Here is a 21702-nt window from a genome sequence, read left to right on the forward strand (position 1 = left end):
ACTGGAGGCAGCATTGAAGTCTCCAGGGATATAGATAACTACTTACTGGAGGCAGCATTGAAGTCTCCAGGGATATAGATAACTACTTACTGGAGGCAGCATTGAAGTCTCCAGGGATATAGATAACTACTTACTGGAGGCAGCATTGAAGTCTCCAGGGATATAGATAACTACTTACTGGAGGCAGCATTGAAGTCTCCAGGGATATAGATAACTACTTACTGGAGGCAGCATTGAAGTCTCCAGGGATATAGAACTACTTACTGGAAGCTGCATTGAAGTCTCCCGGAATATAAATAACTACTTACCGGAGACCTATTGGGAGTCTCCGGGAACTCAGATAACTACTTACTGGAGGCAGCATTGAAGTCTCCAGGTCACAGATAACTACTTACTGGAGGCAGCATTTGAGTCTCCATGGACACAGATACTACTTACTGAGGCAGCATTGGAGTCTCCAGGACACAGATAACTACTTACTGGAGTACAGCATTGGAGTCTCCAGGTCACAGATGACTACTTACTGGAGGCAGCATTGAAGTCTCCAGGTCAAGATAACTACTTACTGGAGGCAGCATTGAAGTCTCCAGGTCTCAGATAACTACTTACTGGAGGCAGCATTGGAGTCTCCAACAGGAGACTTCAATGCTTCTCTCCAGTAAGTAGTTATCTAAATGTCCTGCTCAAGATGTAGGCCTAGGCCAAGGTTAGAAGAATATGGCCTTTTAGTATCGAAACCAATGACATTGTGCATCCTGTTGCTTTACTTCAAAAACACTTTCATCCCTAATTATATCCTGAGCTGTCAGAAAGCTTTAATTGCATCTAATAAACATATATAATAAGTTGTAACGGATTTCGTTGCTTCGAAAGGAAATTAAGCTTGGTGAAATGCCAGTCGAATCAAATTTACTCAGAAAATTAAATAACAGGTTAATCATTTTGCAGAAGCCTTTGGCTACCACGTCAAGGGCTACACTAAATTCTGTTAAGACCTAAGTACTGCTGCTTTCTAATCATGAGGAGAATGAATGAGCTAGGTGCTATGACCAAACCAAAACCCCCTCCCAAAAAAAATCAAGAACAAGAAACAAGATATTAGAATATCAAGGGTTGACCTTGAAAGCAAAGGCAAACAGAACTTATTAGACTGCAGTTCCAGAGCTTTGTAGAAGAGGGGAAAGAATGGGCATGTGACCGTTGAAATATTAAGATTACTGGATTTGTTTTTTCCACACCACATCTCGTGAGGGAGTGACCTTGGGAGGGGTTGCAGGGGCTACCTTAAGGGTCGGTGGGTGGGGGGGGGGGGGTGGCGGCGGTGGGTGGAGCCGTTAGTTATTCTCATTTAAATTTGATCTTAACGATAAGGAAAGCAAAAATCGACACTGATGCTCTAATCAGGGAAGAGTCAGGATAATTCAGAGCTGCAATTACTGGAATCAGGAACAATGAAAAAGAATGAATAACAATTACAGTGGATGTAGCCAAATGAACTACGTGTTCCCTTCAAGATTAGTTTGGTGCTCATTTTCACAAACAAAAAACTAATCAAATTTAGTTTCAATTAAAATTTTATTACAAATAAAAAATAAAAAACTAATGTATCTTGAATTCATTGAACTGACAAATCCACGGGATCTTAAATTGTCGACAAATTCTAGACTAAAGCGACAAGAAATCCAGTCACGATTACCACGAGACGAAAGTCTGAAATGAAAACTCACACTGACTGCAAACTATTCCTTTTAATCCACTCTTGGGGTGGTATATAAGGACCATCAGGGTGGTTAAGGTGTGTTGTTACTCGGAAGACTAGAGTTAATTACCGGCCTGAGAAATTTCCATCTAGGCTACTCTGGTGAGAAGTGGCTCGAATAAAAAACAGGTATACATCTGGTGGTCTATAATTTTTCCTTTTTCCCAAAGCCTTCCATATCGTAAACTGTCAATGGCTATCATAATTGCCTTTATGAAATCATATTTATAGGTCTTCGTATTTGCGTTTACAATTTCATTACTTTATAGATGGATTGATTGTTAAATCCAAAGCGTATTTCCATTCAAATAACTCTGAAATTAACACCTAATAATGATCTACCATGAACAAAAGTGGGATCCCAGCAAATGCCTGCACAGCCACACCTGAATGGAACAGAGTTGACGATTATGGTTAATGAGGACTGAATATGATTTTTACCATTGCTATTTTTATTGCTCTGTTACTATACTATTTTTCTATTTGTTTAACATCGACTCAGTTCACTGGTAATATGAACTATTATTCGTATACCATTAACATATTGTCTACAGTAGTGATTAGAAAATATGAAAATTGGCATCCAGTAGCTCGACCATTCACATCCGTCGTTACAAGACAAACAGGCTTCATTGCTGTTACCAGACCATTATCATGAAACAGAAGGGGGCGGGGTGAAGGAACGCTTTGAGGCAACTGTACCATCCGGCAATATGAATTCATGATCATGAGAATTATTTCTAAAAAGCTTAACTAGATGTAGAACATCCGCAAACACGTATAGTATTTGCCGTTGTCCATTGGATTAATAAAGGACCTCCCTCGTGGTAGCCTAAGGCTAGGCTGAGTTGACGTCACGCTCTCGACCTAGCAGAAGTATATTTTGGGTCAGCGCTGACAAGACCTCCTATACTCTTTGGACCTTGAGTTGAACAATGTTAACAAAATAGTAAATGAAAGAACAAACTTTTTCACAATAAAACTTAGCACAAATGATTAACAAAATCATTCGTCATTGCGGTGATACACAGCTATCTTGATGTAGAGGGAGGTAGCGTTTATATTTTTTAGGAATAATGAATGAATGATTTTAAGTTATCGTGCGTCGTGATATTGTTGAGGAGAAAAGAAGAGACAGTAAAATCTTTACTATAATATGTACGTAAAAGCAGTACCAATTCACATAAAAAATGATATTTCACAAATTTAACAATGATAAAACATGAAAACAAATGCAACACGGTAAAAAAAAAAAAAAAAAAAACGTGCTCGAGTCAGTGTTCGGTGCGCTGAGAGAGAGAGAGAGAGAGAGAGAGAGAGAGAGAACGGCTCTGCTTCCCATTGACTTATTAGCTAATCTGGGATGATTATTCCCCCACTTCTTTTACCTACACTCTATCTGCCCAAATCACCCTTATTTTTGATACGGTAAAATACCAATCTAGTGATAATTGCTTTTTACGATGTTTTCACTACTGTAAAAGTAACTCTGCTCTGTAATAAACAAACTGACGCCGCTTTCAGCTTCTGCTTCATGCCTTCGATTGTTTGTCTTTAACAAACGGCTTCCTTGTGAACAAGTTGTTTATTTCTTCTTTCCCTTGCCATTTTCTTGCATTCTTGACTTACTCCATATTTGTTTGTAAAATCCTCATGTTTGTTTTAAGAGTCTGCCGTTTGCCAACAGTAAGTTGATGTATTGTGGCATAATTAATCTATTTCGTGCACTTAAGAACCAAGTGTAAACATGCTGATTACTCTCTCTCTCTCTCAGACACAATAGGACACACACACACACTATCGACTCCTTTAATTATCGGTGTGCCTAGTGTGAATAAAAGGTATTTTGTTATCAACCTTTGCATACTGCGATCAATTCGGTTTGCTCAAAAGGGTTCCCGTCTCTCCTCCCTCCATCCCCCAGCCAGCTGGCGCCAATTTTACCAACAGTTCATAAATCGTACACAGAAGATATAAAATTTAGAACATTTTACTTCATATAACTTACTGTTTCATTACTTTACACTCATGATCTAACTTTTGAACACATTAATAATAGAAAAAATGTGAAAAGGGGGACTTTGGGTTGGCTGGAATGCATTATCCTGATTCCCTATTTCTTTTAGGGATATTAGTTTCATATTTCGAACAAATCATACTTCGAACAGCCTTCTGGAACGGATTAAGTTCGAAATATGAGGTACTACTGTACTAAATAATTGTTTTTTGTCACTACTTTCTACACAAGTGGTATTTTTAACTTTCCTTATAGCTGTCTCTGTTTTGAAGTTATTCAGGTTTCAGTGGGTTGAAATAATAGACCAGCTAATTATATAAAATGAATCAGTGGACACTTGTTGGCTGGTCCAAAATATTGTTTCAAAGTGAACTCAATCATTTCAACAACCCTTCATTCCTTTTCAAAAAACTCAAGGAAAAAGATGAAAACACAAAAACAACAAGAATTGGTTTTTATTATAAAATCTGAAACAAGAAATGCTGTATTCACAAAAAGAGAGGAAAAAAACAAATCCATACACAACTGAATAAATATCCAAAAAATCCTAGATAAGTCTGAAAGCAACAGGTTGTGACAAAGCCTCACAACCTCCAGGAAGTATAACGGGAAACTTACGACAAATCTTAAGTCCTACTTGTTTATTATAAATCTGGAAATCTATGTCAAGATAAAGTATTTAGCCACTTACGTTGCAAAGTGAGGTGATATACTGAATTCTTCAGCTTGTCAGGCATGTTGTACAATAGGCAATGCTTTACAGAACAATATACCACTGTTACATGATGAATGATATTTTAGAGACTGAAAAATAACTTAAGTCTTACATCAAGAACATTTAGCAAATGGCTAAGGAATCAGATCACAGGGTGAATGTTGCCGATGTTGCAGTAATGGCGTTATAAATGTGAGTATTATTGATCGGTACGTACTGCCCTGTCACTAGCTTGATTACTTCGTGCGCTGCACAGCCGCCAATGTACGCAGCTACAGAGTGGACCTCGGCTGCGCCGTACCGACACATCTCGTGTATGAAGTCGTCTTTTATAATGGGTCCACAGCCCCAGTCAGCTAGAAGCCTATTGACGCATACCTGAAATGTATAAATACGGGATGGTGAGACATTAAGCTTACAAAACGATATATTAGTACAATAAATGTAGCACATTTTATGAATCTATTAAGTTAAAAGCTCACAAGCTACTGAATACTGTTTTCAATGTAAGGGTGATCACTCTCCAAATTCTAGGGCTTGCCTCAGATCCAGATTTGAAGATGTATTGGCAGTGGCTGACAATGAACATGTCAGCATTAGCGAAGCAAAGCGTGTGATAATGGGGGCAAACAAAAGTGCCAACTCTACCTATGCTTCAGTAATAAAGCTTATGAAAAATTCCAGCAATATAGTAGGCATCACACACCTGCTACTCCCAGGACTGTCAATAATGAAAATCCCCATCTGTCCAGAAATGTTCATCTGCTGGTGCCTTGGAGTCCAACACCAAAAGTTGTACTTCAAGAAGTACAGAAAACTCTACCTCCCAAAGTCAATACAAAGGCGACGAATATGATGGTTTCAGGCTCACCTCCCCAAAAAAAAAAGGGAGCCAAAATTAATTAATAATTCAGGAAACTGTTCCAAAAACACTTCCAACAAGAATAAGCCAAGGGACCAAGCCCAATTAGATAGAGCTAATTCAGAGCCATTAATTGTCACAGCCACAAACAAAAATGAAAACTAAACTATAATTACAACCGCCAAGAAACGCACAAGGAATACATCCCCAAATAATGATGGCTTTAAAATAAAAAACCTCAAATGGGTTCAGTGTTTTGGAAGAGATCTCTCCACCTAGAAAGTTGGTTCCAAAAGCAGCTTCAGCCCAAAAACATGAGAGTCCTGATCAGTCTTGCCACCCTGAGACAAATGAACCTTGTGATTCACAGAATCACAGTAGAAATTCTGATCAGAATCATAACCAGAAATATGATCGGCCAAAAACTCTAAATTCCCATTCAAATGAAAAGGGATTAAAGAAACAATCACTTATAAAGGTTAACTTTCCTCTCCACACTAGGAACAGTACTTCCCCTCTAAGGAGTGGGAAGTAGCACTTTTACCACCTAAACATTCATGTTCGATATCCTTCAGTGGATCTGTAAAGGTCTCAGAGCCCGTACAGAAGGCCTTAAAGTCTTAATTTATGAATCCAATCCAGGGATTATATGCCTGCAGGAGACAATGTTAGGTAACTCTCCTTATAATCCTGGACTAAATTATACAATATTTAACTCCTCTCCCCTAAGTGGTGGTCGGGCCCATAGAGGTGCTGCAATTATTGTTAATAAAGCTCTGCAGCACTCCATAATACAATTAAATACAACTCTACAGGCTGTTGCTATTACAGTCATCTTGGAAAAGGGGATAACAGTCTGCTCCTTATACCTCCCACCAGATCTTGCTTTCAACAGTGAAGATATTCAGTCCTTAATTAACCAACTTCCAGCTCCTTTACTTCTCTTAGAAGATTTTAATGCCCACAACCCCCTTTGAGAAGTCGGTTTCTAGAGAGTAAAGGGAAATTAATGAAGACATTATTGATAGGAATGATGTTATCCTATATAATAATGAGTCAGTGACTTTCCACAGCATTCATGATCATCATTTCTCTGCACTGGACCTAAGTATCTCTTCAACAAGTATCCACCTTGATTTTAGTTGGTCTGTTAATGAAAATTTAAATGGGAGTGATCATTACCCGATCCATTTGAAATATGCTGTGAATGGTCCATCTGAAGTTTTACCAAAGTGGAAGGTAGAGGAGGCAGACGGATAAATTCAGTAAGGGCGTCAAACTAGATAGGGAGTTTGAGTCATTTCATTCTCATCTAGATGCTTATGATTACTTTATTGAATCTACTCTGAAGAGTGCTGAAGGCTCTATTCCCAAAACAAAAGGCAAAGCTCGTAGACCTGCAGTTCCCTGGTGGAATAAGACTTGTGGTATTCTGAGGAAAGTTACTAAGAAGTACTACAGACGTTTACAAACTAGTGACTCTCCTCGTCTAAATCAATCTACAAACGTGCTTTAGCCAAGCAACGGCGCTTTTATAAGAGAGCCAAAAGAGAAAGTTGGCTTTACTATATAATGGAATAAACTCAAAGACCACTGAAAGTGGTGTGGCACAAAATAAGGAAACTGAGTGGGAAATTTGTTGCATCACCATTACCCTCATTAAAAATAAATGATGCTCTGATCACAGAGCCCACTGAAGTTGCCAATGAGCTAGGAAAACACTTTTCTGAGTTTCCAGCGCCAACAACTTATTTTCTCAAGAATTTCAAAAATTAGGAATTTCTGAAATGATTCTGGAATTCGATTCAGGAAATCTGAACCATTCAAACTACAGTTTTCCTTGAGAGAATTACGGGAGGTGCTCTCTTCTAGTGAATCCACAACTCCAGGTGAGGATACAATCATATATCAAATGCTTAAACACCTCCCAGACGATGCCAAAAAATATCTACTCGATTATAAACAAAATATGGGAAACGGGAATTTTACCTAATAGCTGGAAAATATCCATAGTCGTTCCTATTAAAAAGCCTAATAAAGATGCTTCCCTAGCCACCAGCTATAGACCAATAGCTCTTACCAGCTGTGTGTACGTATAAGCTGATGGAGAAAATGATAAATACTAGACTAGTTTGGCACTTAGAAACTAAAGGATTAATATCATCATTTCAATTTGGTTTCAGGAAAAACCGCTCCATCCTTGATCCGTTGCTGAGGCTGACCAACCAAATCCAGAAAGGATTCGCCAAACAATGTCAGACCATCGGAGTATTTTTTGACCTAAAAAAACAATTGCACAAGATGGGCATATGTGGAAGAATGATCAGATTTATATATTCATTTTTAACGGACAGATTTTTAAAGGTAAAAGTGGGAAACTTTCTCCCAACCTTTTGTGCAGGAGGAAGGAGTTCCCCAAGGAAGCGTTTTAAGTGTAACACTCCTTTCAGTGGCAATAAATAGTGGTTGAAAAAATCTTACCTCCTGTTAAATGCTCACTTTTTGTTGATGACCTTGTAATATACTGCACACGATATGATTCATTGTCAGTATGTAAACATTTGCAAAGGGCTATTTAATGCAATTACCTACAAGTGGGCTGATGAGAATTGTTTAAATTCTCCTCTTCCAAAACAGTTGCAGTAAGGTTTACCAGATGCCGGCATGTGGAAGAAGTTTCCACACTTAGTTTAAAAGGATCTATCGTTCCTTATGAAAGTGAAGTAAGTTAAAATTTCTGGGGATGATTATTAACCACAAATTAACATGGGCCAGCCACATAAATGCCCTAAAGATTAATGTAAAAAATCTTTGAATATTTTAAAAAGGTTGTCTGTTTTAGTTGGGGGGCTGATAAGAAATCCCCTTCTGAGGCTATACGACTCGCTGTGTTGCTCCAAGCTAGACTATGTTGTCAGATCAACTCCTCAGCTTGTAAAACCAAAGCTAAAGAAATTGGATGTTGTACAGAACATGGGTTGAGAATATGCTCAGGGGCTTTAGAACAACTTCTCCTGTTTAAAGCATATATGTCGACACAGATCATCTACCCCTTGATCTAAGAAGGCAAGAGCTAGGGTTGCGATACGTGGCTAGAATGAAAAGTGCTCCCAAAAATCCCTCCATTCAAGTACTTAAGGAAACAGACTCGCGGAATTTCTCTGGTACAAGAGCTTCTAAACCATTCCAAATTACTCTGAACGAGGATGTTAGGGATAACCATCTCAAATCCAAGAAGTCCTGGAAATAAAACATCCTGTAAATCCTCCATGGCCTATTCCTGAAGCATTAGTATGTAAGAAATCATTTAAGGACGACTGTACTGAAGAAAAGATTAGGGGAAAATTCTTAGAGCACGACATTACCCTTGCTAATTATGTGAAAATTTATACAGATGGATCAAAGTCAGATAGTGGTGTTGGGTGTGCTGTTATCCTTGGTGATACAGCATATACAGCTAAATGACCTGACTTTGCATCAATATTTACTGCCGAATTAATCTGACCCTAGGTTTAGTTCTTCAAAGTAGCGGCACTAATTATGTTATGTACTCGGATTCTAAAAGCACTTTAGAAGCTATAAAAAAATTTTAATAGCTTTCATCCGTTAATCCAAGAACTTCAGGAGTTTCTTTTCCATATATATTGTCTGTGTAAGTCAGTCTCTTTCTTTTGGGTCCCTTCTCACGTGGGGATTCACGGAAATGAGACTGCAGACAGGGAAGCAAAAGCTGCTAGCGCTTTGCCAGAAACAACCTTCAGGAAAGTGCTTCATACAGATCTCAAAGGTCCTATCAGGTCTTATGTATTAAGTAAATGGCAAAAAAGGTGGACTTCTCCTCTTCTTGCCAATAATAGTAAGTAGACATATTAGGACAAATATACTGCCGCAGCCTTCGTCATTCCCAGCTTGACAGACGAACAGAGGTTATTTTAACGAGATTAAGGATTGGGCACACTTACTAAACCCATCAGTTTATTTTAGAAGAAGCAGCCCACCAGTGTTTGCTTACTGCGACGAGATACTAACAGTGGAGCACATTCTGATGGTTTGCCCCAGATATTTTTAACCAATGGAAAGATATTTATGAGGTAAATCCCCTCTCAAATATTTTGGGAGATGAAGCAGATATTTCTGCTCTCATCTCCTTTTTAAAGTGTATAAAAATTTTAATAACATTTAGTTAATTATTTATACATTGGACCCACTGTATTCACGTTCTCCAGATTCGCGGACGAATCACATTCGCGGATTTCTCTCGGGAACATTTCCCCGCATTATTCGCAGGAAAAGTTCATACATTCGAAGTATTTTTCTACGAGAAATACCACAAATTCCTGTTTTTTTTTATCAATTTCATCATTAAAAACACTTTTTGTGATAAAACTATTAAAAAAACCAAGTATGAACATTTTTAGTGGGTTTTTCTTGAGTTTTAACTAACAAAATAGGCTGTTTTTAGCGTTTTTATAGGGGTTCCAAACATTCGCGGGTCTTCTAACTATTCATGGGGGGGGTCTAGGTACGCATCCCCGCGAATACGGGAGCCAATGTATATCACATACAGATTTTTAAAGACATGAAACTATTTTTAATATATATTAAACTTCATATTTTTATTTTATTTATTAGTCACATCTAATTTTATGAATCATTTCTTTCACTAATTCATTAATTCATTTACCATAATTCAACTTACTTAACCTTCATTACGGCACTGAATGGCCTTCTTGGCCCCAGTGCCTGGGCTTTAGCTCTAAATATCATACATCCATCATTGTATAATGTATTCTTACCTCCCATGTATATAACACTGTATGTATTGATATGTGGCAACTGTGGTCTTGCCTCACATGCATATTGATAAGTGGCAACCGAACACATTCAAATCCAGTGCCTAGCAGTACGCTGCTTTCCCTCTCTTGAGTTTAATTGCTCACACACATTGTCCTTGTTGCATTATAACCTTACTTAATAATGAAATGTACATTTCAGATGAGCTTCTTTCACATCTCGTCCCAACTAACATGGCACAGTAAGGTATTACAGGAAGATATCACAAGAAGCAAGCGAAGATACGGGAGGTTTATTGCGAACCAGAAGAAAAGTAAGAGGACTACACCGACAGCTACCCGCTTCTCTCTCTACCTCCGCAATGAATTTTTATGTTAGTTGGCTCGTTAACACCCTCTTACACTGTACATATGTAGTTCCAATATTTCCTGTTTTAAGCCTGTGTGTGTGTGAGGGCATCATCAAGATGCACTGAAACAGCTACCCACTCAACCATCAAGAAGTAAAGTTAGAAGACACAGCGTGTTTTGGTTACTGGCTATTAGTATAAGCCCACTGCTTCTTCTTGTGGGGAAAAATTATAACGAAATTAGTGCACCTACTGGTAGAAACTGTAAAAAATTTGGTTGTATTTGATCACAACTGTTCTCCATTACTTTACCTGTAGGTTATAAAATTTACTATGTGCACTTAAAATTAATTACTAATTTTTATGTGCACCAACACAAACCATATTAATTACTGACCTTTAGTCGTACAATATCAGTCTCCACTTGATCATTAAAATATCCTGGATATGCCCGAAACTCAGAATGGAACTGGTCAACAGCTCTGAGCATCACATACCAAACTAACTCACTTTCTGGGTTGTCTAACTGCGCACTGAAACATGATATTGTTATGATACAATAAAGTTTGTTCATACTTACCTGGCGATATATATATAGCTGTATTTTCTTTAAGTCCAACAGATTTCAAACTTCCGACACACGCAGTGGTCAGCCAGGTGTTAGTACCCATTCCCGCCGCTGGGAGGCGGGTATCAGGAACCATTCCCATTTTCTATTCATATTTTTATTTCCACTGTCCCCCTGAGGGGAGGTGGGTGGGTACTTGATTTATATATCTGCAGGTAGTATGAACAAACTTTATTGTATCATAACAATATCATTTTGTTCATGAAACTTACCTGTCAGATATATATATAGCTGATCCCACCGTTGGAGGTGGGAAGGGAGCAGAATAGAAGGATTTTGGGAAACAAACTGCATGCAGATGATTTACATCTTGGTTCCACCTGTTAGCATAGCTGGCTTCGTGGTTATTGCCACGTAAGTCTGCTTGTGCTACTAGAGTGCCAGCGAGGTAAAGACCTATATAGCTGGTGCACTCCAGATGATCTGTCAACAGGGGCGAGACCACGACGTGACTAGACCATGTTGACCACCATGATGGGCTAAGAAGTAAAATAAATATATATATAAATATATATATCACCACCTGACCACCTAGCCAAAGTTAAGTGTGTTAACTAGGCTTAAGAGTTAAGAAGTCGCCGTTGTCGGCGACTCAACAACTAAATTAAGAGCTCTTCCTAACCATTTTCTACAGGATAGGATGAGTGGTACTTCTTGCCCCAAGATTGTGTCTGCAGACACGTATGGCCCTAGCGAGCAGCAGATCTCATATGCCATCTTCACATCTCGCAGGGAGTGTGAAGTGAACACAGAGTTGCTTCGCTAAAACATGGTACTCAGGATGTTGCTGAGTGCCATGCTCTGTTGAAATGCTTCCGAGGCCGCGCCCTCACCTCGTGAGCATTCAGATCAAAAGATTTCAAATCTTTGTGCAAATACAATGAAGGAGCATTTTTTGAAAGAACTCCTTAACACTAAAGCCAGGTGTTTCTTCGATATGGGCAAGTCTGGTCTTTTTCGGAACACTGCAGATTGCCCGAATGACTTCGACTTTCTTGAGTTTTATGTAGATAAAACTTGAGAGACCTGACAGGGCACAGGACTCTCTCTGGCTCCCTGCCCACTAACTTGTGCCATCCTTGCTTCCAAGCTCCTGGCCCAAGGACAAAACGGGTTTCCATTCTTAGGCCACAACGGAAGGCTTAGAGGGCACACCGCCTTGTGTTCTCTAAAGCCAAAACTTGTGACAATGGTTCAAAATCTCACTAACCCTCTTTGTCGTATCTAGGGTGGTTAGAAGAAGGCCTTCCTGATCACATGCAAGAAGTTAACAGGTAGGAGAGGTTCGAAAGCTTTGACATCAAGAACTTCAGACTACGTCTAAGTTCCATATTGAAAGCTTCGATCTGGACATGCACAGTCAGTCCGTCTGTACTAAAGTCAGGTGACCGACCAGTTGACCAGTCAGACGAATCAAGGACAGCAAGGCTGTACCCTGAAGACCATAAGGCACTATTCTTCGCTGAAGGATGAGTGTCTGGACTGCCTGGGCGATTCAATCTAAGCAAACCTTGGGGGTTATCAACGCAACCCAACGTCGTCACGAATCAACTCCTGAGCAACTCCTGACTCGAGCTTCTGGTGCCAGGAGAAAGGAGCGAGGAGCAAAAAGGCGATTCAGTCCCGAAGGAAGAATGCCTGACAGTCCAACCTGGTCTCATGTTACACGATCATCGGGGGTGTATAAACGCAACCGACTTCTGTCAACAAGAAACTCAGGGCTACTATATGTCGCCTGATCTCGCACGAGTGTCTGACTCCGAGAAAACAGGTTAGACAAAAAGTAGATGGTGAGCGAGTTTCGAGATTCCACAGAACTCAAAGATCGTGAAGGGCTTTGTTGTTTGACAGACGCAAATCTCTGAGCCCAAAGGCCGTCAACAACATATTTGAGTATTCTTTAATAGTTGTGACTGCCAGCTTATCCCATTCTTCAGACGGAAAGGAAAGGGAAGACGGTAATCTTATTCCTGTCAACATCTCGATAGTCTGAACATAGTCAGACTCACAGCGGAGAGGTTATAGGTACCTTTCGAGTTAGAGATAGACCGACTCTCTCGGAAAAGGTCCTTGGAAGTGAACTAGGAAGGACGTGACCTCTGTGAATCCAGGATCCTGAAGGCCAACATGGGCGATCAGCGTCATTGTCGCTCCCTGTGACGTCATAAATCAAACTTATTACATTTCCTAAGCGAATGAAAAAGGGGAAAAGAGACTAAACATCCATCCCCGTTCAATATCATAGGATGGCGTTTAATGGTACCGATCCCGGATCGAGAATAAGGGAGCAGAGAAGAAGAAGCCTCTTCGTCCTCAACATATCGAAGAGATGAATGAAAGGACGTCCCTAAAGTCTCCACAACTCTCAACATACTTCTAAAGAAAGATTCCACTCGGAAGTCAGTAGTTGCTGCCGTCGATCGAGACGATTCGTACGGACTTTTGCAATCCTGTAACGAACCTCTAGAGGATCGTTACATTCTACGCCTGTTGTTATAATAGGCTCTTTCTCGTAAACTCGAACAGGGACCGAGAGAAGATACTTCTTAAGATATGAGAGAGCTGTGGAATATCAGAGTTGATCTGGACCACTGGTTCCAAAAACTCGTTTCAAGGACTGGAGGGACGACCGAATTGCTTCTACTTCTTTCAGATTAAGATCCAGGACATCTGAAACCCTATCCAGATGTCCGGCACCTTCTTTCTATCACCTCAGGTGATACTTGACGCACTGAGAGATGTTCAGAATCATTCCTAGATCTTGAATAATATTTCAGTTTCCCGGTAGGAAAAAACTGTGGAGGTCTGAATTGCAGTCTATTCAGGGTAAACAAACTTCTTCAGGAAGGAAAATAGTCCCCAGCAAGCTCATCCATTCCCTCCCCGAGTATGCTTACTTCCCTAATAAGGCTGCGCTTTGCCTAAGCAGGAAAGCATATAATAGTGCAATGTTGCGGTAGACTCGTAGTTCTATACCGTGCGGTAACGAGCACCGAAAGGATTAAGAGATATCTCTGTTGAACGTAGTAAGGCAAAACGAATGCAATGTTTATTCATTCATGTAAGAAATCCCCTCAATCTTAGGCTAAAGTCCTTGATTGTAGGGCAGAGATACAGTTGGTCAGTCAATCCCGCAGGAGAGAGAGACGTAAACTACCGCGCATGACAGCGAACGAGCTGGGACTGGCTCGGTTGGACTGGAGCGGACAGTGACAGCAGCAGCTTACATTCGTCGTCTCTTACCGTTATGCGTGGGTTGCCAGCTACTCTATTCTACGAAGAAATAGGTCCGTTATTTTTGAGCAGAAAGAGACTCTCAAGCTGGTATATTTAAGCGAAACAGAAGGCGCTAATATAGAAGTGCGTTAGTGTCGTCATAACAACGGTAAAAGAAAAATCGGAAACTCCTGGTAGGCTGCAGGGAGGAACGATTAAATGCCCTTAAAATAAAAGACAATAGACCTCTCGGTTGTCATCCGAAGAGGTAACTACAGCAAGCGTATATGACTTGAACCAACCAGTAGTAAAATAACGCAAGGCAAAATATGAAATTGTTATGAAACAACAAAAGTTTGTTCATACTTATCTGGCAGAGATATCTATAGCTGAATTCGGAAACACAGCTACATACATATCTGACAGGCAAGTTTATTGAACAAATCTTTGAGAATCGAAGCGGAGTAGCTCAAGCTTCTTATGTTATTGGACATAAGCGTTCATTGACATAGTCTACAAGTCTATTACTGTACGAGTCTGCGATTGATGATGAGGGCTCTTATGAATCTTGTCAAAAAGAGCTTATCCGCTTACGCAATATAAAGTTATTTTGAGATCTTTGTCAATGAGAACTAACCCATTTACGGGACAAAGAGATATTTTGTCAATGAGGGGATACCCACTTACTTGACAAAACGATAGTATATTGTCAATGGGGGAAAGTCACTGAATTGACAAAACATAATCCAGGAAGTCGAGCATATTATTTTTCCCATTCCCGTATCAATCGAGGAAGGGGCAAGAATCCTGATAAGAGACTGGGCTTTCGGCAGGTAGGACCCCGATGTTCAACTTCGGCAGCCGCGTAGTCCCGAACTTAGGAACTAACAAAATCTATCATCTGAAAAGCCCTTTCAGATGGACTAAAAGCCTGCAACTTAAATTTATTGGCAGTATGGCAAAGGAAGTCCTGTCTTGCGCTTTCCTGAAGAGCGTCCTCTTGATGAGTGCTTTTGCAAGAATCCTACTGAACGTAGCCGAGCGTCATGACGAGCAGGACGTCGAGCTTTTACATAACCCGTAACTGCCTTATCACAAAGTCTTGACTGCGGTAGAGCAAACGAGATCTTCCCTTGAGCTTTCCTTAACTCCATCCACCTTTGCGAAAAGCAATATTAATTGACAGAGACCTCTTGAATTCGCGAAACCCGATGTCTTGCTGGGTTTCGAAGAAGAAGTTGCCTGTTCACTTTAAGCTTCCTCCAAAGCACTGCTTACTTCACATTCTTTGCAGGTGAGGTAGAAGGTATCACCGAAGGTAGAGGTAAAAATTCTTTAGGCCCAAATCTGAAACAAGAGCTTGAAGAGTTCAACAGAAACAGAGTTCAACAGAAACGTTCAGCCAGGCGACACACCTGGCGTGCGCTGGTGCACGCTCGGCGTCCACTGGCGCGCGCTCGGCGTCCACTGGCGCGCGCTCGGCGTCCACTGGCGCACGCTCGGCGTCCACTGGCGCGCGCTTGGCGTGCACCCGCGCGCGCCTGGCGTCCATCCGAGCGTCCCGCCCAAGCCGAGCGTCCAAAGAAGCGTGCAGAAAAGCGTCACGCTCCTGACAGGCGTCAAAACAAGCGAGAGAAACTGCCTTCAGGGAAGAGCGAGATACATCTCGGAGAAAAATCCGACTGCACGAAGCAGTCTCAGGAGAAGGGTTGATCGTGTAAGAATATGAGGGGCGAGGGAATGCCTTCTTATTCTCACAGAACAAAGCTCGGACGTCAGTGCTCAAAAGCGTCCTGCTACTACGACTTCTTTTTCGTATTTCTCGGTGGAAAGACGTACACATGTTCAGGCGACGTTCGCCTTATTACTTCTCACTGAAACGCATGACGAGAGAGAGAGAGAGAAACGTGAAGCGTCCTCCTCTATAAAGCTTCTATTTAGAGGGCGCGAGTCCTTCCGAAAGCTCCAACCCCTGCGCGGGGAGGACGCTTCGGAGGACGAGAAGCAATCCTTCAGGATTCGTGCACGTGCACGCACTTTGGCAAGTCTGGGGATTTTCATCAGAAACTGCCGAAGGAGCCCAGATCGGTGGGGGTTCCTCGTAACCCTCCTTCAGCTTTCAACATGCTCTCTCCCCGGGTCCTGGGAGTCAAGCAGAGGTCCCGGCCTAGAGGCGAAATAAGGCTGATCTGACGCACACCCTCCACACAAGGGGCACTGTCAACTGCACTAGCCACTTCACTATTGCTCTCTAAAGCAAGCACTTTCGATTCTAAGTACGGATCGAAAGAGTATTAGAGAAAGGGCAATAACCTCTACTACAGACACTGTTTTAGGGCCCGAAGGCAACATTACAGGGTTTAGGAGTAACAATAACAGAAGTAGCACTCTACACAACATGAAGGAGAGCGATCACCTCTCGCAGACATATTCATAACCCGTAGGCCCATACTACAGGGTTAGGCAAAATAAAGTCTACAGGAAGTTAGCAGGTTCACTACCCTGACTTTTGTTTACTGATTAATTGCGTACATACGAATCATACGTCTTCCTTACGGAATTAGACATGTTTACTGATTAATAGTGTACTACGAATCATACATGTTTCTTACGGAATTAGACAAGCTCACACTCCTTACATGACAAATCTCACAAAGAAGCAAGACCCCTACCCCTCGTGCATACCAAAGTGCGGATCTACCGAAGCTTTGGTAGCCACACCCTATCTTTGCAGACAATCCCCTCTGAAACTAGCCTAACTAGATTCAGATATCTTATGCAAAAAGAAAAAGAATCAAATTCAAATCATTTAAGATAGTGTATGCCTAGCCACAAATCCAAGTAAATAAATCAAAAGACAATTAGGATACTTAGCGGCAATGAGTTTCAAAATCCTAAGACGGAGGTACTGAAAACAGGTGTTTTCAGCTCCGGCGACAGAAAATTATGAATAGAAAAATGGGAAGGTTTCCTGATCCCGCCTCCCCAGCGGCGGGAATGGGTACTAACCACCTGGCCGACCACTGCGTGTGTTCGGAAGTTTTTGAAATTCTGTCGGACTTCAGAATACAGCTAGTATATATATCTGACAGGTAAGTTTCATGAACAAACAATTTTTATAAAAGCCTAAATGCAAAAATTACACCACTATATATCATTAGTGAACTTGGTTTTGTTATTATAATGCAATGTCTTCATTACTGTATAATTGTGTTATAAACAATAAAGAAATAGGAGATCAAAATCAACAAAAGATACTGATTTCTAAAGATTTTGAATTGTTTATAAAAAGATAATCATTTGTAATATACGTATACTATTCCACAATTTCACTAGGTTTTATTGAATCAGCAAGCAACAGCTTCAGATAAAGTTTGTGTAAACTGTCAAGTTCTTGTAGAATTTTTTTGTACATGTTACACAGTACTCGCATCTTTTTAAGGCTCAAGTCAACTCAAATTTTCACTCTGGAAGCTTACATGAAGACTGTTTGTTTCATATCACTGTTTGTAGAACAATAATGATGATAATAAATCTTTATAATAACTGTAGTAATAATAGCTACTTTGTTCAGACTATAAATAAAGGCTATGTAACCCTCATTCAGGAATAACATTACCTATGTCTCCCATGTTGATGCAGCCTTTATATTCGTCCGCCACAGCTTTCCCTTTGACGACTCTGAGTCCGTGTGAATTTTTACAAAATGATTTGACGTCGATCTCCGTCGTCATGACTTTACGAGGTCCTAACTGCTGACTGAGTTCTTGAACTCTTCTCCACACCCAGTCAGCATCCAGGGCTGCTTGTTCACGATATCTGGAAGTAAAATACTGTATATCAACGACAATCATTACCAAAAGGTTGGCTTTCTCAAACTGTCATAATTAAAAGAGGTAGGATTAAAGTAAAAAAATAGTCAATAACAGGTTCGTTCTATCTATCAGTCAAACCTTTTCAAAGAATCTTCAAAAGTTTGCAGTAAAAGCTTCAATCATTTACCATAAATCACATAATGAAGATCACCTTTCCAGTATTGATGTAGGTCCTCTGTTAAAATTCATTATGCTGTTTTGCCTTCATCATACTTCCCTTCTGACAAATGTCTTAAAATTCAATATGCTGTATTACTTTTTATCATACTTCCTTTGTGATCAATTCTGGTTAACACATTATGATGGTAACTCTGATTCGGGAAAAGTGACAGATTTCCAAAAAGAGGTAACAATGTAAAATTTCATTATTATATCTACAAAAATGCCTTGCCTATGCAAACATGTAATACATTAACATTTTCCTCAAACTTACGAGCAGGATAGGTTTCTTAATTGTTTCATGGGAATCAAAATGGACATTAGCCAGAGAACTATGTATAATATAGGTATTAGTAGTTCTCTAATGCTGTACTTGCCGCAATGATTTATATAATATAAATTTTCATAATAAAATCTATTATTTGGATACTTAACTACTGTTAAATTTAGCTATATCTATATCTCCCTGCCGATTAGGCGAGTCGGCATTCAAACAAAAAAATTCGAATGGCTGCCCGGATGACTGTCTACTTTACCTGTTCTCCACCAGGTGTGTTTCGAATGTTTTAGCTCTTGTTAGAATTCTCCTTGACAGCCCACCCACTAAGTTGTGGGGAGGCTGGGTGGGTCTACTTTGACAGTAGGTAAGTATCCAAATAATAAATTTTATTATGAAAATTTATATTATTTGAGATGAATCTTACCTACTGTTAAATTTAGCTGATTCCCAAATTAAGAAGAGGATGGTGGGTAGTGCAGCTAGACAAAATTCCGCTCAGCCATTCGAGCTAAAGGTTTCTTATACGAAACCCAAAACATTCTCACCTGATCTGGAATCCTTGGTGGATTTTACTGCCACCAGAAGTTGGATTCCATTCAGGGAGCAAGGCTCTCATGCGTATGCAGCAGAGTAGCCTTGCAGAGAAAACCCCTTCAATTCAGCCAGCATGAAACGCAAGCGGTATGAGGGACCCCTGTGCCTGGGTCCAAAAGCCCTATCAAACGACAGTCATTTAAAATGAATACCTTTACAATATAAAGGTACGCTCCAATACAAAATTTGTACCTTCACGCTCCCCAAAATATTAAAACCCCAGGATTTAAACAAAAGAGCCTAAAGAATTGTTTTTTTTCGGTTCAGGAAAAAGACTACCCACTACTAGTAGCGGATTAACCCTTAAACGCCAAAGCGGTATTTTAAAAATCGTCTCCCGTATGCCGGCGGCGTTTGCGAGTGAGCGCCAAAGCGGAAAAAATGTTTTTTTCAAAAAAATCACAGCACGCTTAGTTTTCAAGATTAAGAGTTCATTTTTGGCTCCTTTTTTTTTGTCATTGCCTGAAGTTTAGTATGCAACCATCAGAAATGAAAAAAAATATCATTATCATATATAAATATTGGGATATATGACAGCGTGAAAAAAAAATTTCATATATAATTGTATACAAATCGCGCTGTGAGGAAAACGGTTAAAGCTAACGAGTTAATTCTTTTCGTTGTATTGTACACTAAATTGGAATCATTTTGGTATATAACACATTGTAAAATGATCAAGGCAACACGAGGAAATATTATCACAAAAGATGCATGAATTCGTAAGCGTGCGGACGTAAAAAAAGCTGTTTTGCAAAAATTCACCATAATCGAAATATTGTGCTAGAGACTTCCAGTTTGTTGCAAATGAAGGTAATTGATTTAATATTACTAGACTGTAAGTGTTGTAGCTTACAATTGCAGTTTTCGACCATTTCAATCGAGTTAAATTTGACCGAAGAACGAATTTTTTCTATTTATCGTTATTTATATGAAAATATTTCAAAACTGATAAAAGCTACAACCATGGGTTGTGTTTTGTTGTATTCTACATGAAATTGCACACATTTTCATATATAAAACTTTATTTAATAGCTAATTTAAAATGGTGCAAACATTACGACATTCGGACAAAAAAATTTATGATTTTTAGGGAAGAGTTACCGCGCGGACGTAAGGAAAAAGTTTATTTCATAAATTCACCATAAATCGAAATATTGGGCTAGAGACTTCCAATTTGTTGCAAAATAAAGGTAAATGACTGAATATTACTATAATGTAATAGTTTTTAGCTTACAATTGCGTTTTTTTTACCATTTCGGTCGAGTCAGTTGACTGAATGTTGAAATTTTGGCACTTATCGTTATTTATATGAAAAATAATAATTCAAAATTGATAAAAGCTACAACCAGGTGTTTTTTTTTGTTGTATTCTACATGAAATTGCGCACATTTTCATATATAAAAACTTTATGTAGCGGGTAATTTAAAATGGTGCAAACATTACGACAATCGGACAAAAAAATTTATGATTTTTTTCGGAAGAGTTACCGCACGGACGTAAGGAAAATGTTTTTTTTTTCCATAAATTCACCATAAATTGAAATATTGTGTTAGAGACTTCCAATTTGTTGCAAAATAAAGGTAAATGATTGAGTATTACTAGAATGTAAGAGTTTTAGCTTACAATTCAGTTTTTTTTTACCATTTCAGTCAAGTCAAATTTGACCGAAGGTTGATATTTTGGCACTTATCGTTATTTTTATAAAATATTTCAAAACTGAAAAAAGCTACAACCATGGATTATTTTTGTTTTTTGTTGTATTCTACATGAAATTGCGCACATTTCCATATACAGGCAGTCCCCGGGTTACGACGGGGGTTCCGTTCTTGAGACGTGTCGTAAGCCGAAAATCGTCGTAAGCCGGAACGACGCTTGGAAATATGTCTTAAACTAATAAAAAGTTATAAAAACCTTACTTGGAATCCTTTGGTTACACTACATGTTGTTTCCTGTAGTTTTATGTACAACCTGGAGTTATTTTTCATAAAAGAATGCTGGTTCTTGAAGGTAAAAACTATTGTAATCCTCTGGTGACACTACATTCTTGAAGTTTTATGTACAACCTGAGTGATTTTGCAAAAATCTTGAGGGCTACAAGAACAGCTGATTACTATTTACGTATCATATAGACTAATTAAAGTAAATGTATCTTTAAATAGGCTTATATATTAGTATCAACAAAACATTTCCTGCCATGAGTCAGAGGCCGTTTAATGAAACGAACACTTCCCTGTCCTATCTGTTCAGAAAATAAACGTTACGTCAATCCCCGAGACCATTGTTGCCAAAGCGTCTCTCTCTCTCTCTCTCTCTCTCTCTCTCTGATCAAATTACATTGGAAACTTGACATACGATTGCCCTAATATACGAATGTTTTGAGATATAACAGAAAATTTGCGAAAATATGACAATTTGTCGAAAATTGCATTTTTCCTAACTATACAAACCTGAGGT

General features: G+C 39.5%; 1 protein-coding gene across 1 annotated transcript in view; it reads right to left on the reverse strand.

The window, feature by feature from the left end:
* Window positions 1-4216: 4216 nt before the first annotated feature.
* LOC135205119 (NEDD8-activating enzyme E1 regulatory subunit-like) overlaps window positions 4217-21702 on the reverse strand; it is a 56712-nt gene continuing 39226 nt past the window's right edge. Inside the window, 3 exon segments of the mRNA XM_064235468.1 lie at window positions 4217-4869; window positions 10894-11028; window positions 17958-18159. Of these exon segments, the coding sequence (XP_064091538.1) occupies window positions 4639-4869; window positions 10894-11028; window positions 17958-18159 (568 nt within the window). The 3' untranslated portion in view covers window positions 4217-4638.

This window comes from Macrobrachium nipponense, chromosome 48 (genome assembly GCF_015104395.2).
Source record: "Macrobrachium nipponense isolate FS-2020 chromosome 48, ASM1510439v2, whole genome shotgun sequence".
In the NCBI taxonomy this organism is placed as follows: domain Eukaryota; kingdom Metazoa; phylum Arthropoda; class Malacostraca; order Decapoda; family Palaemonidae; genus Macrobrachium; species Macrobrachium nipponense.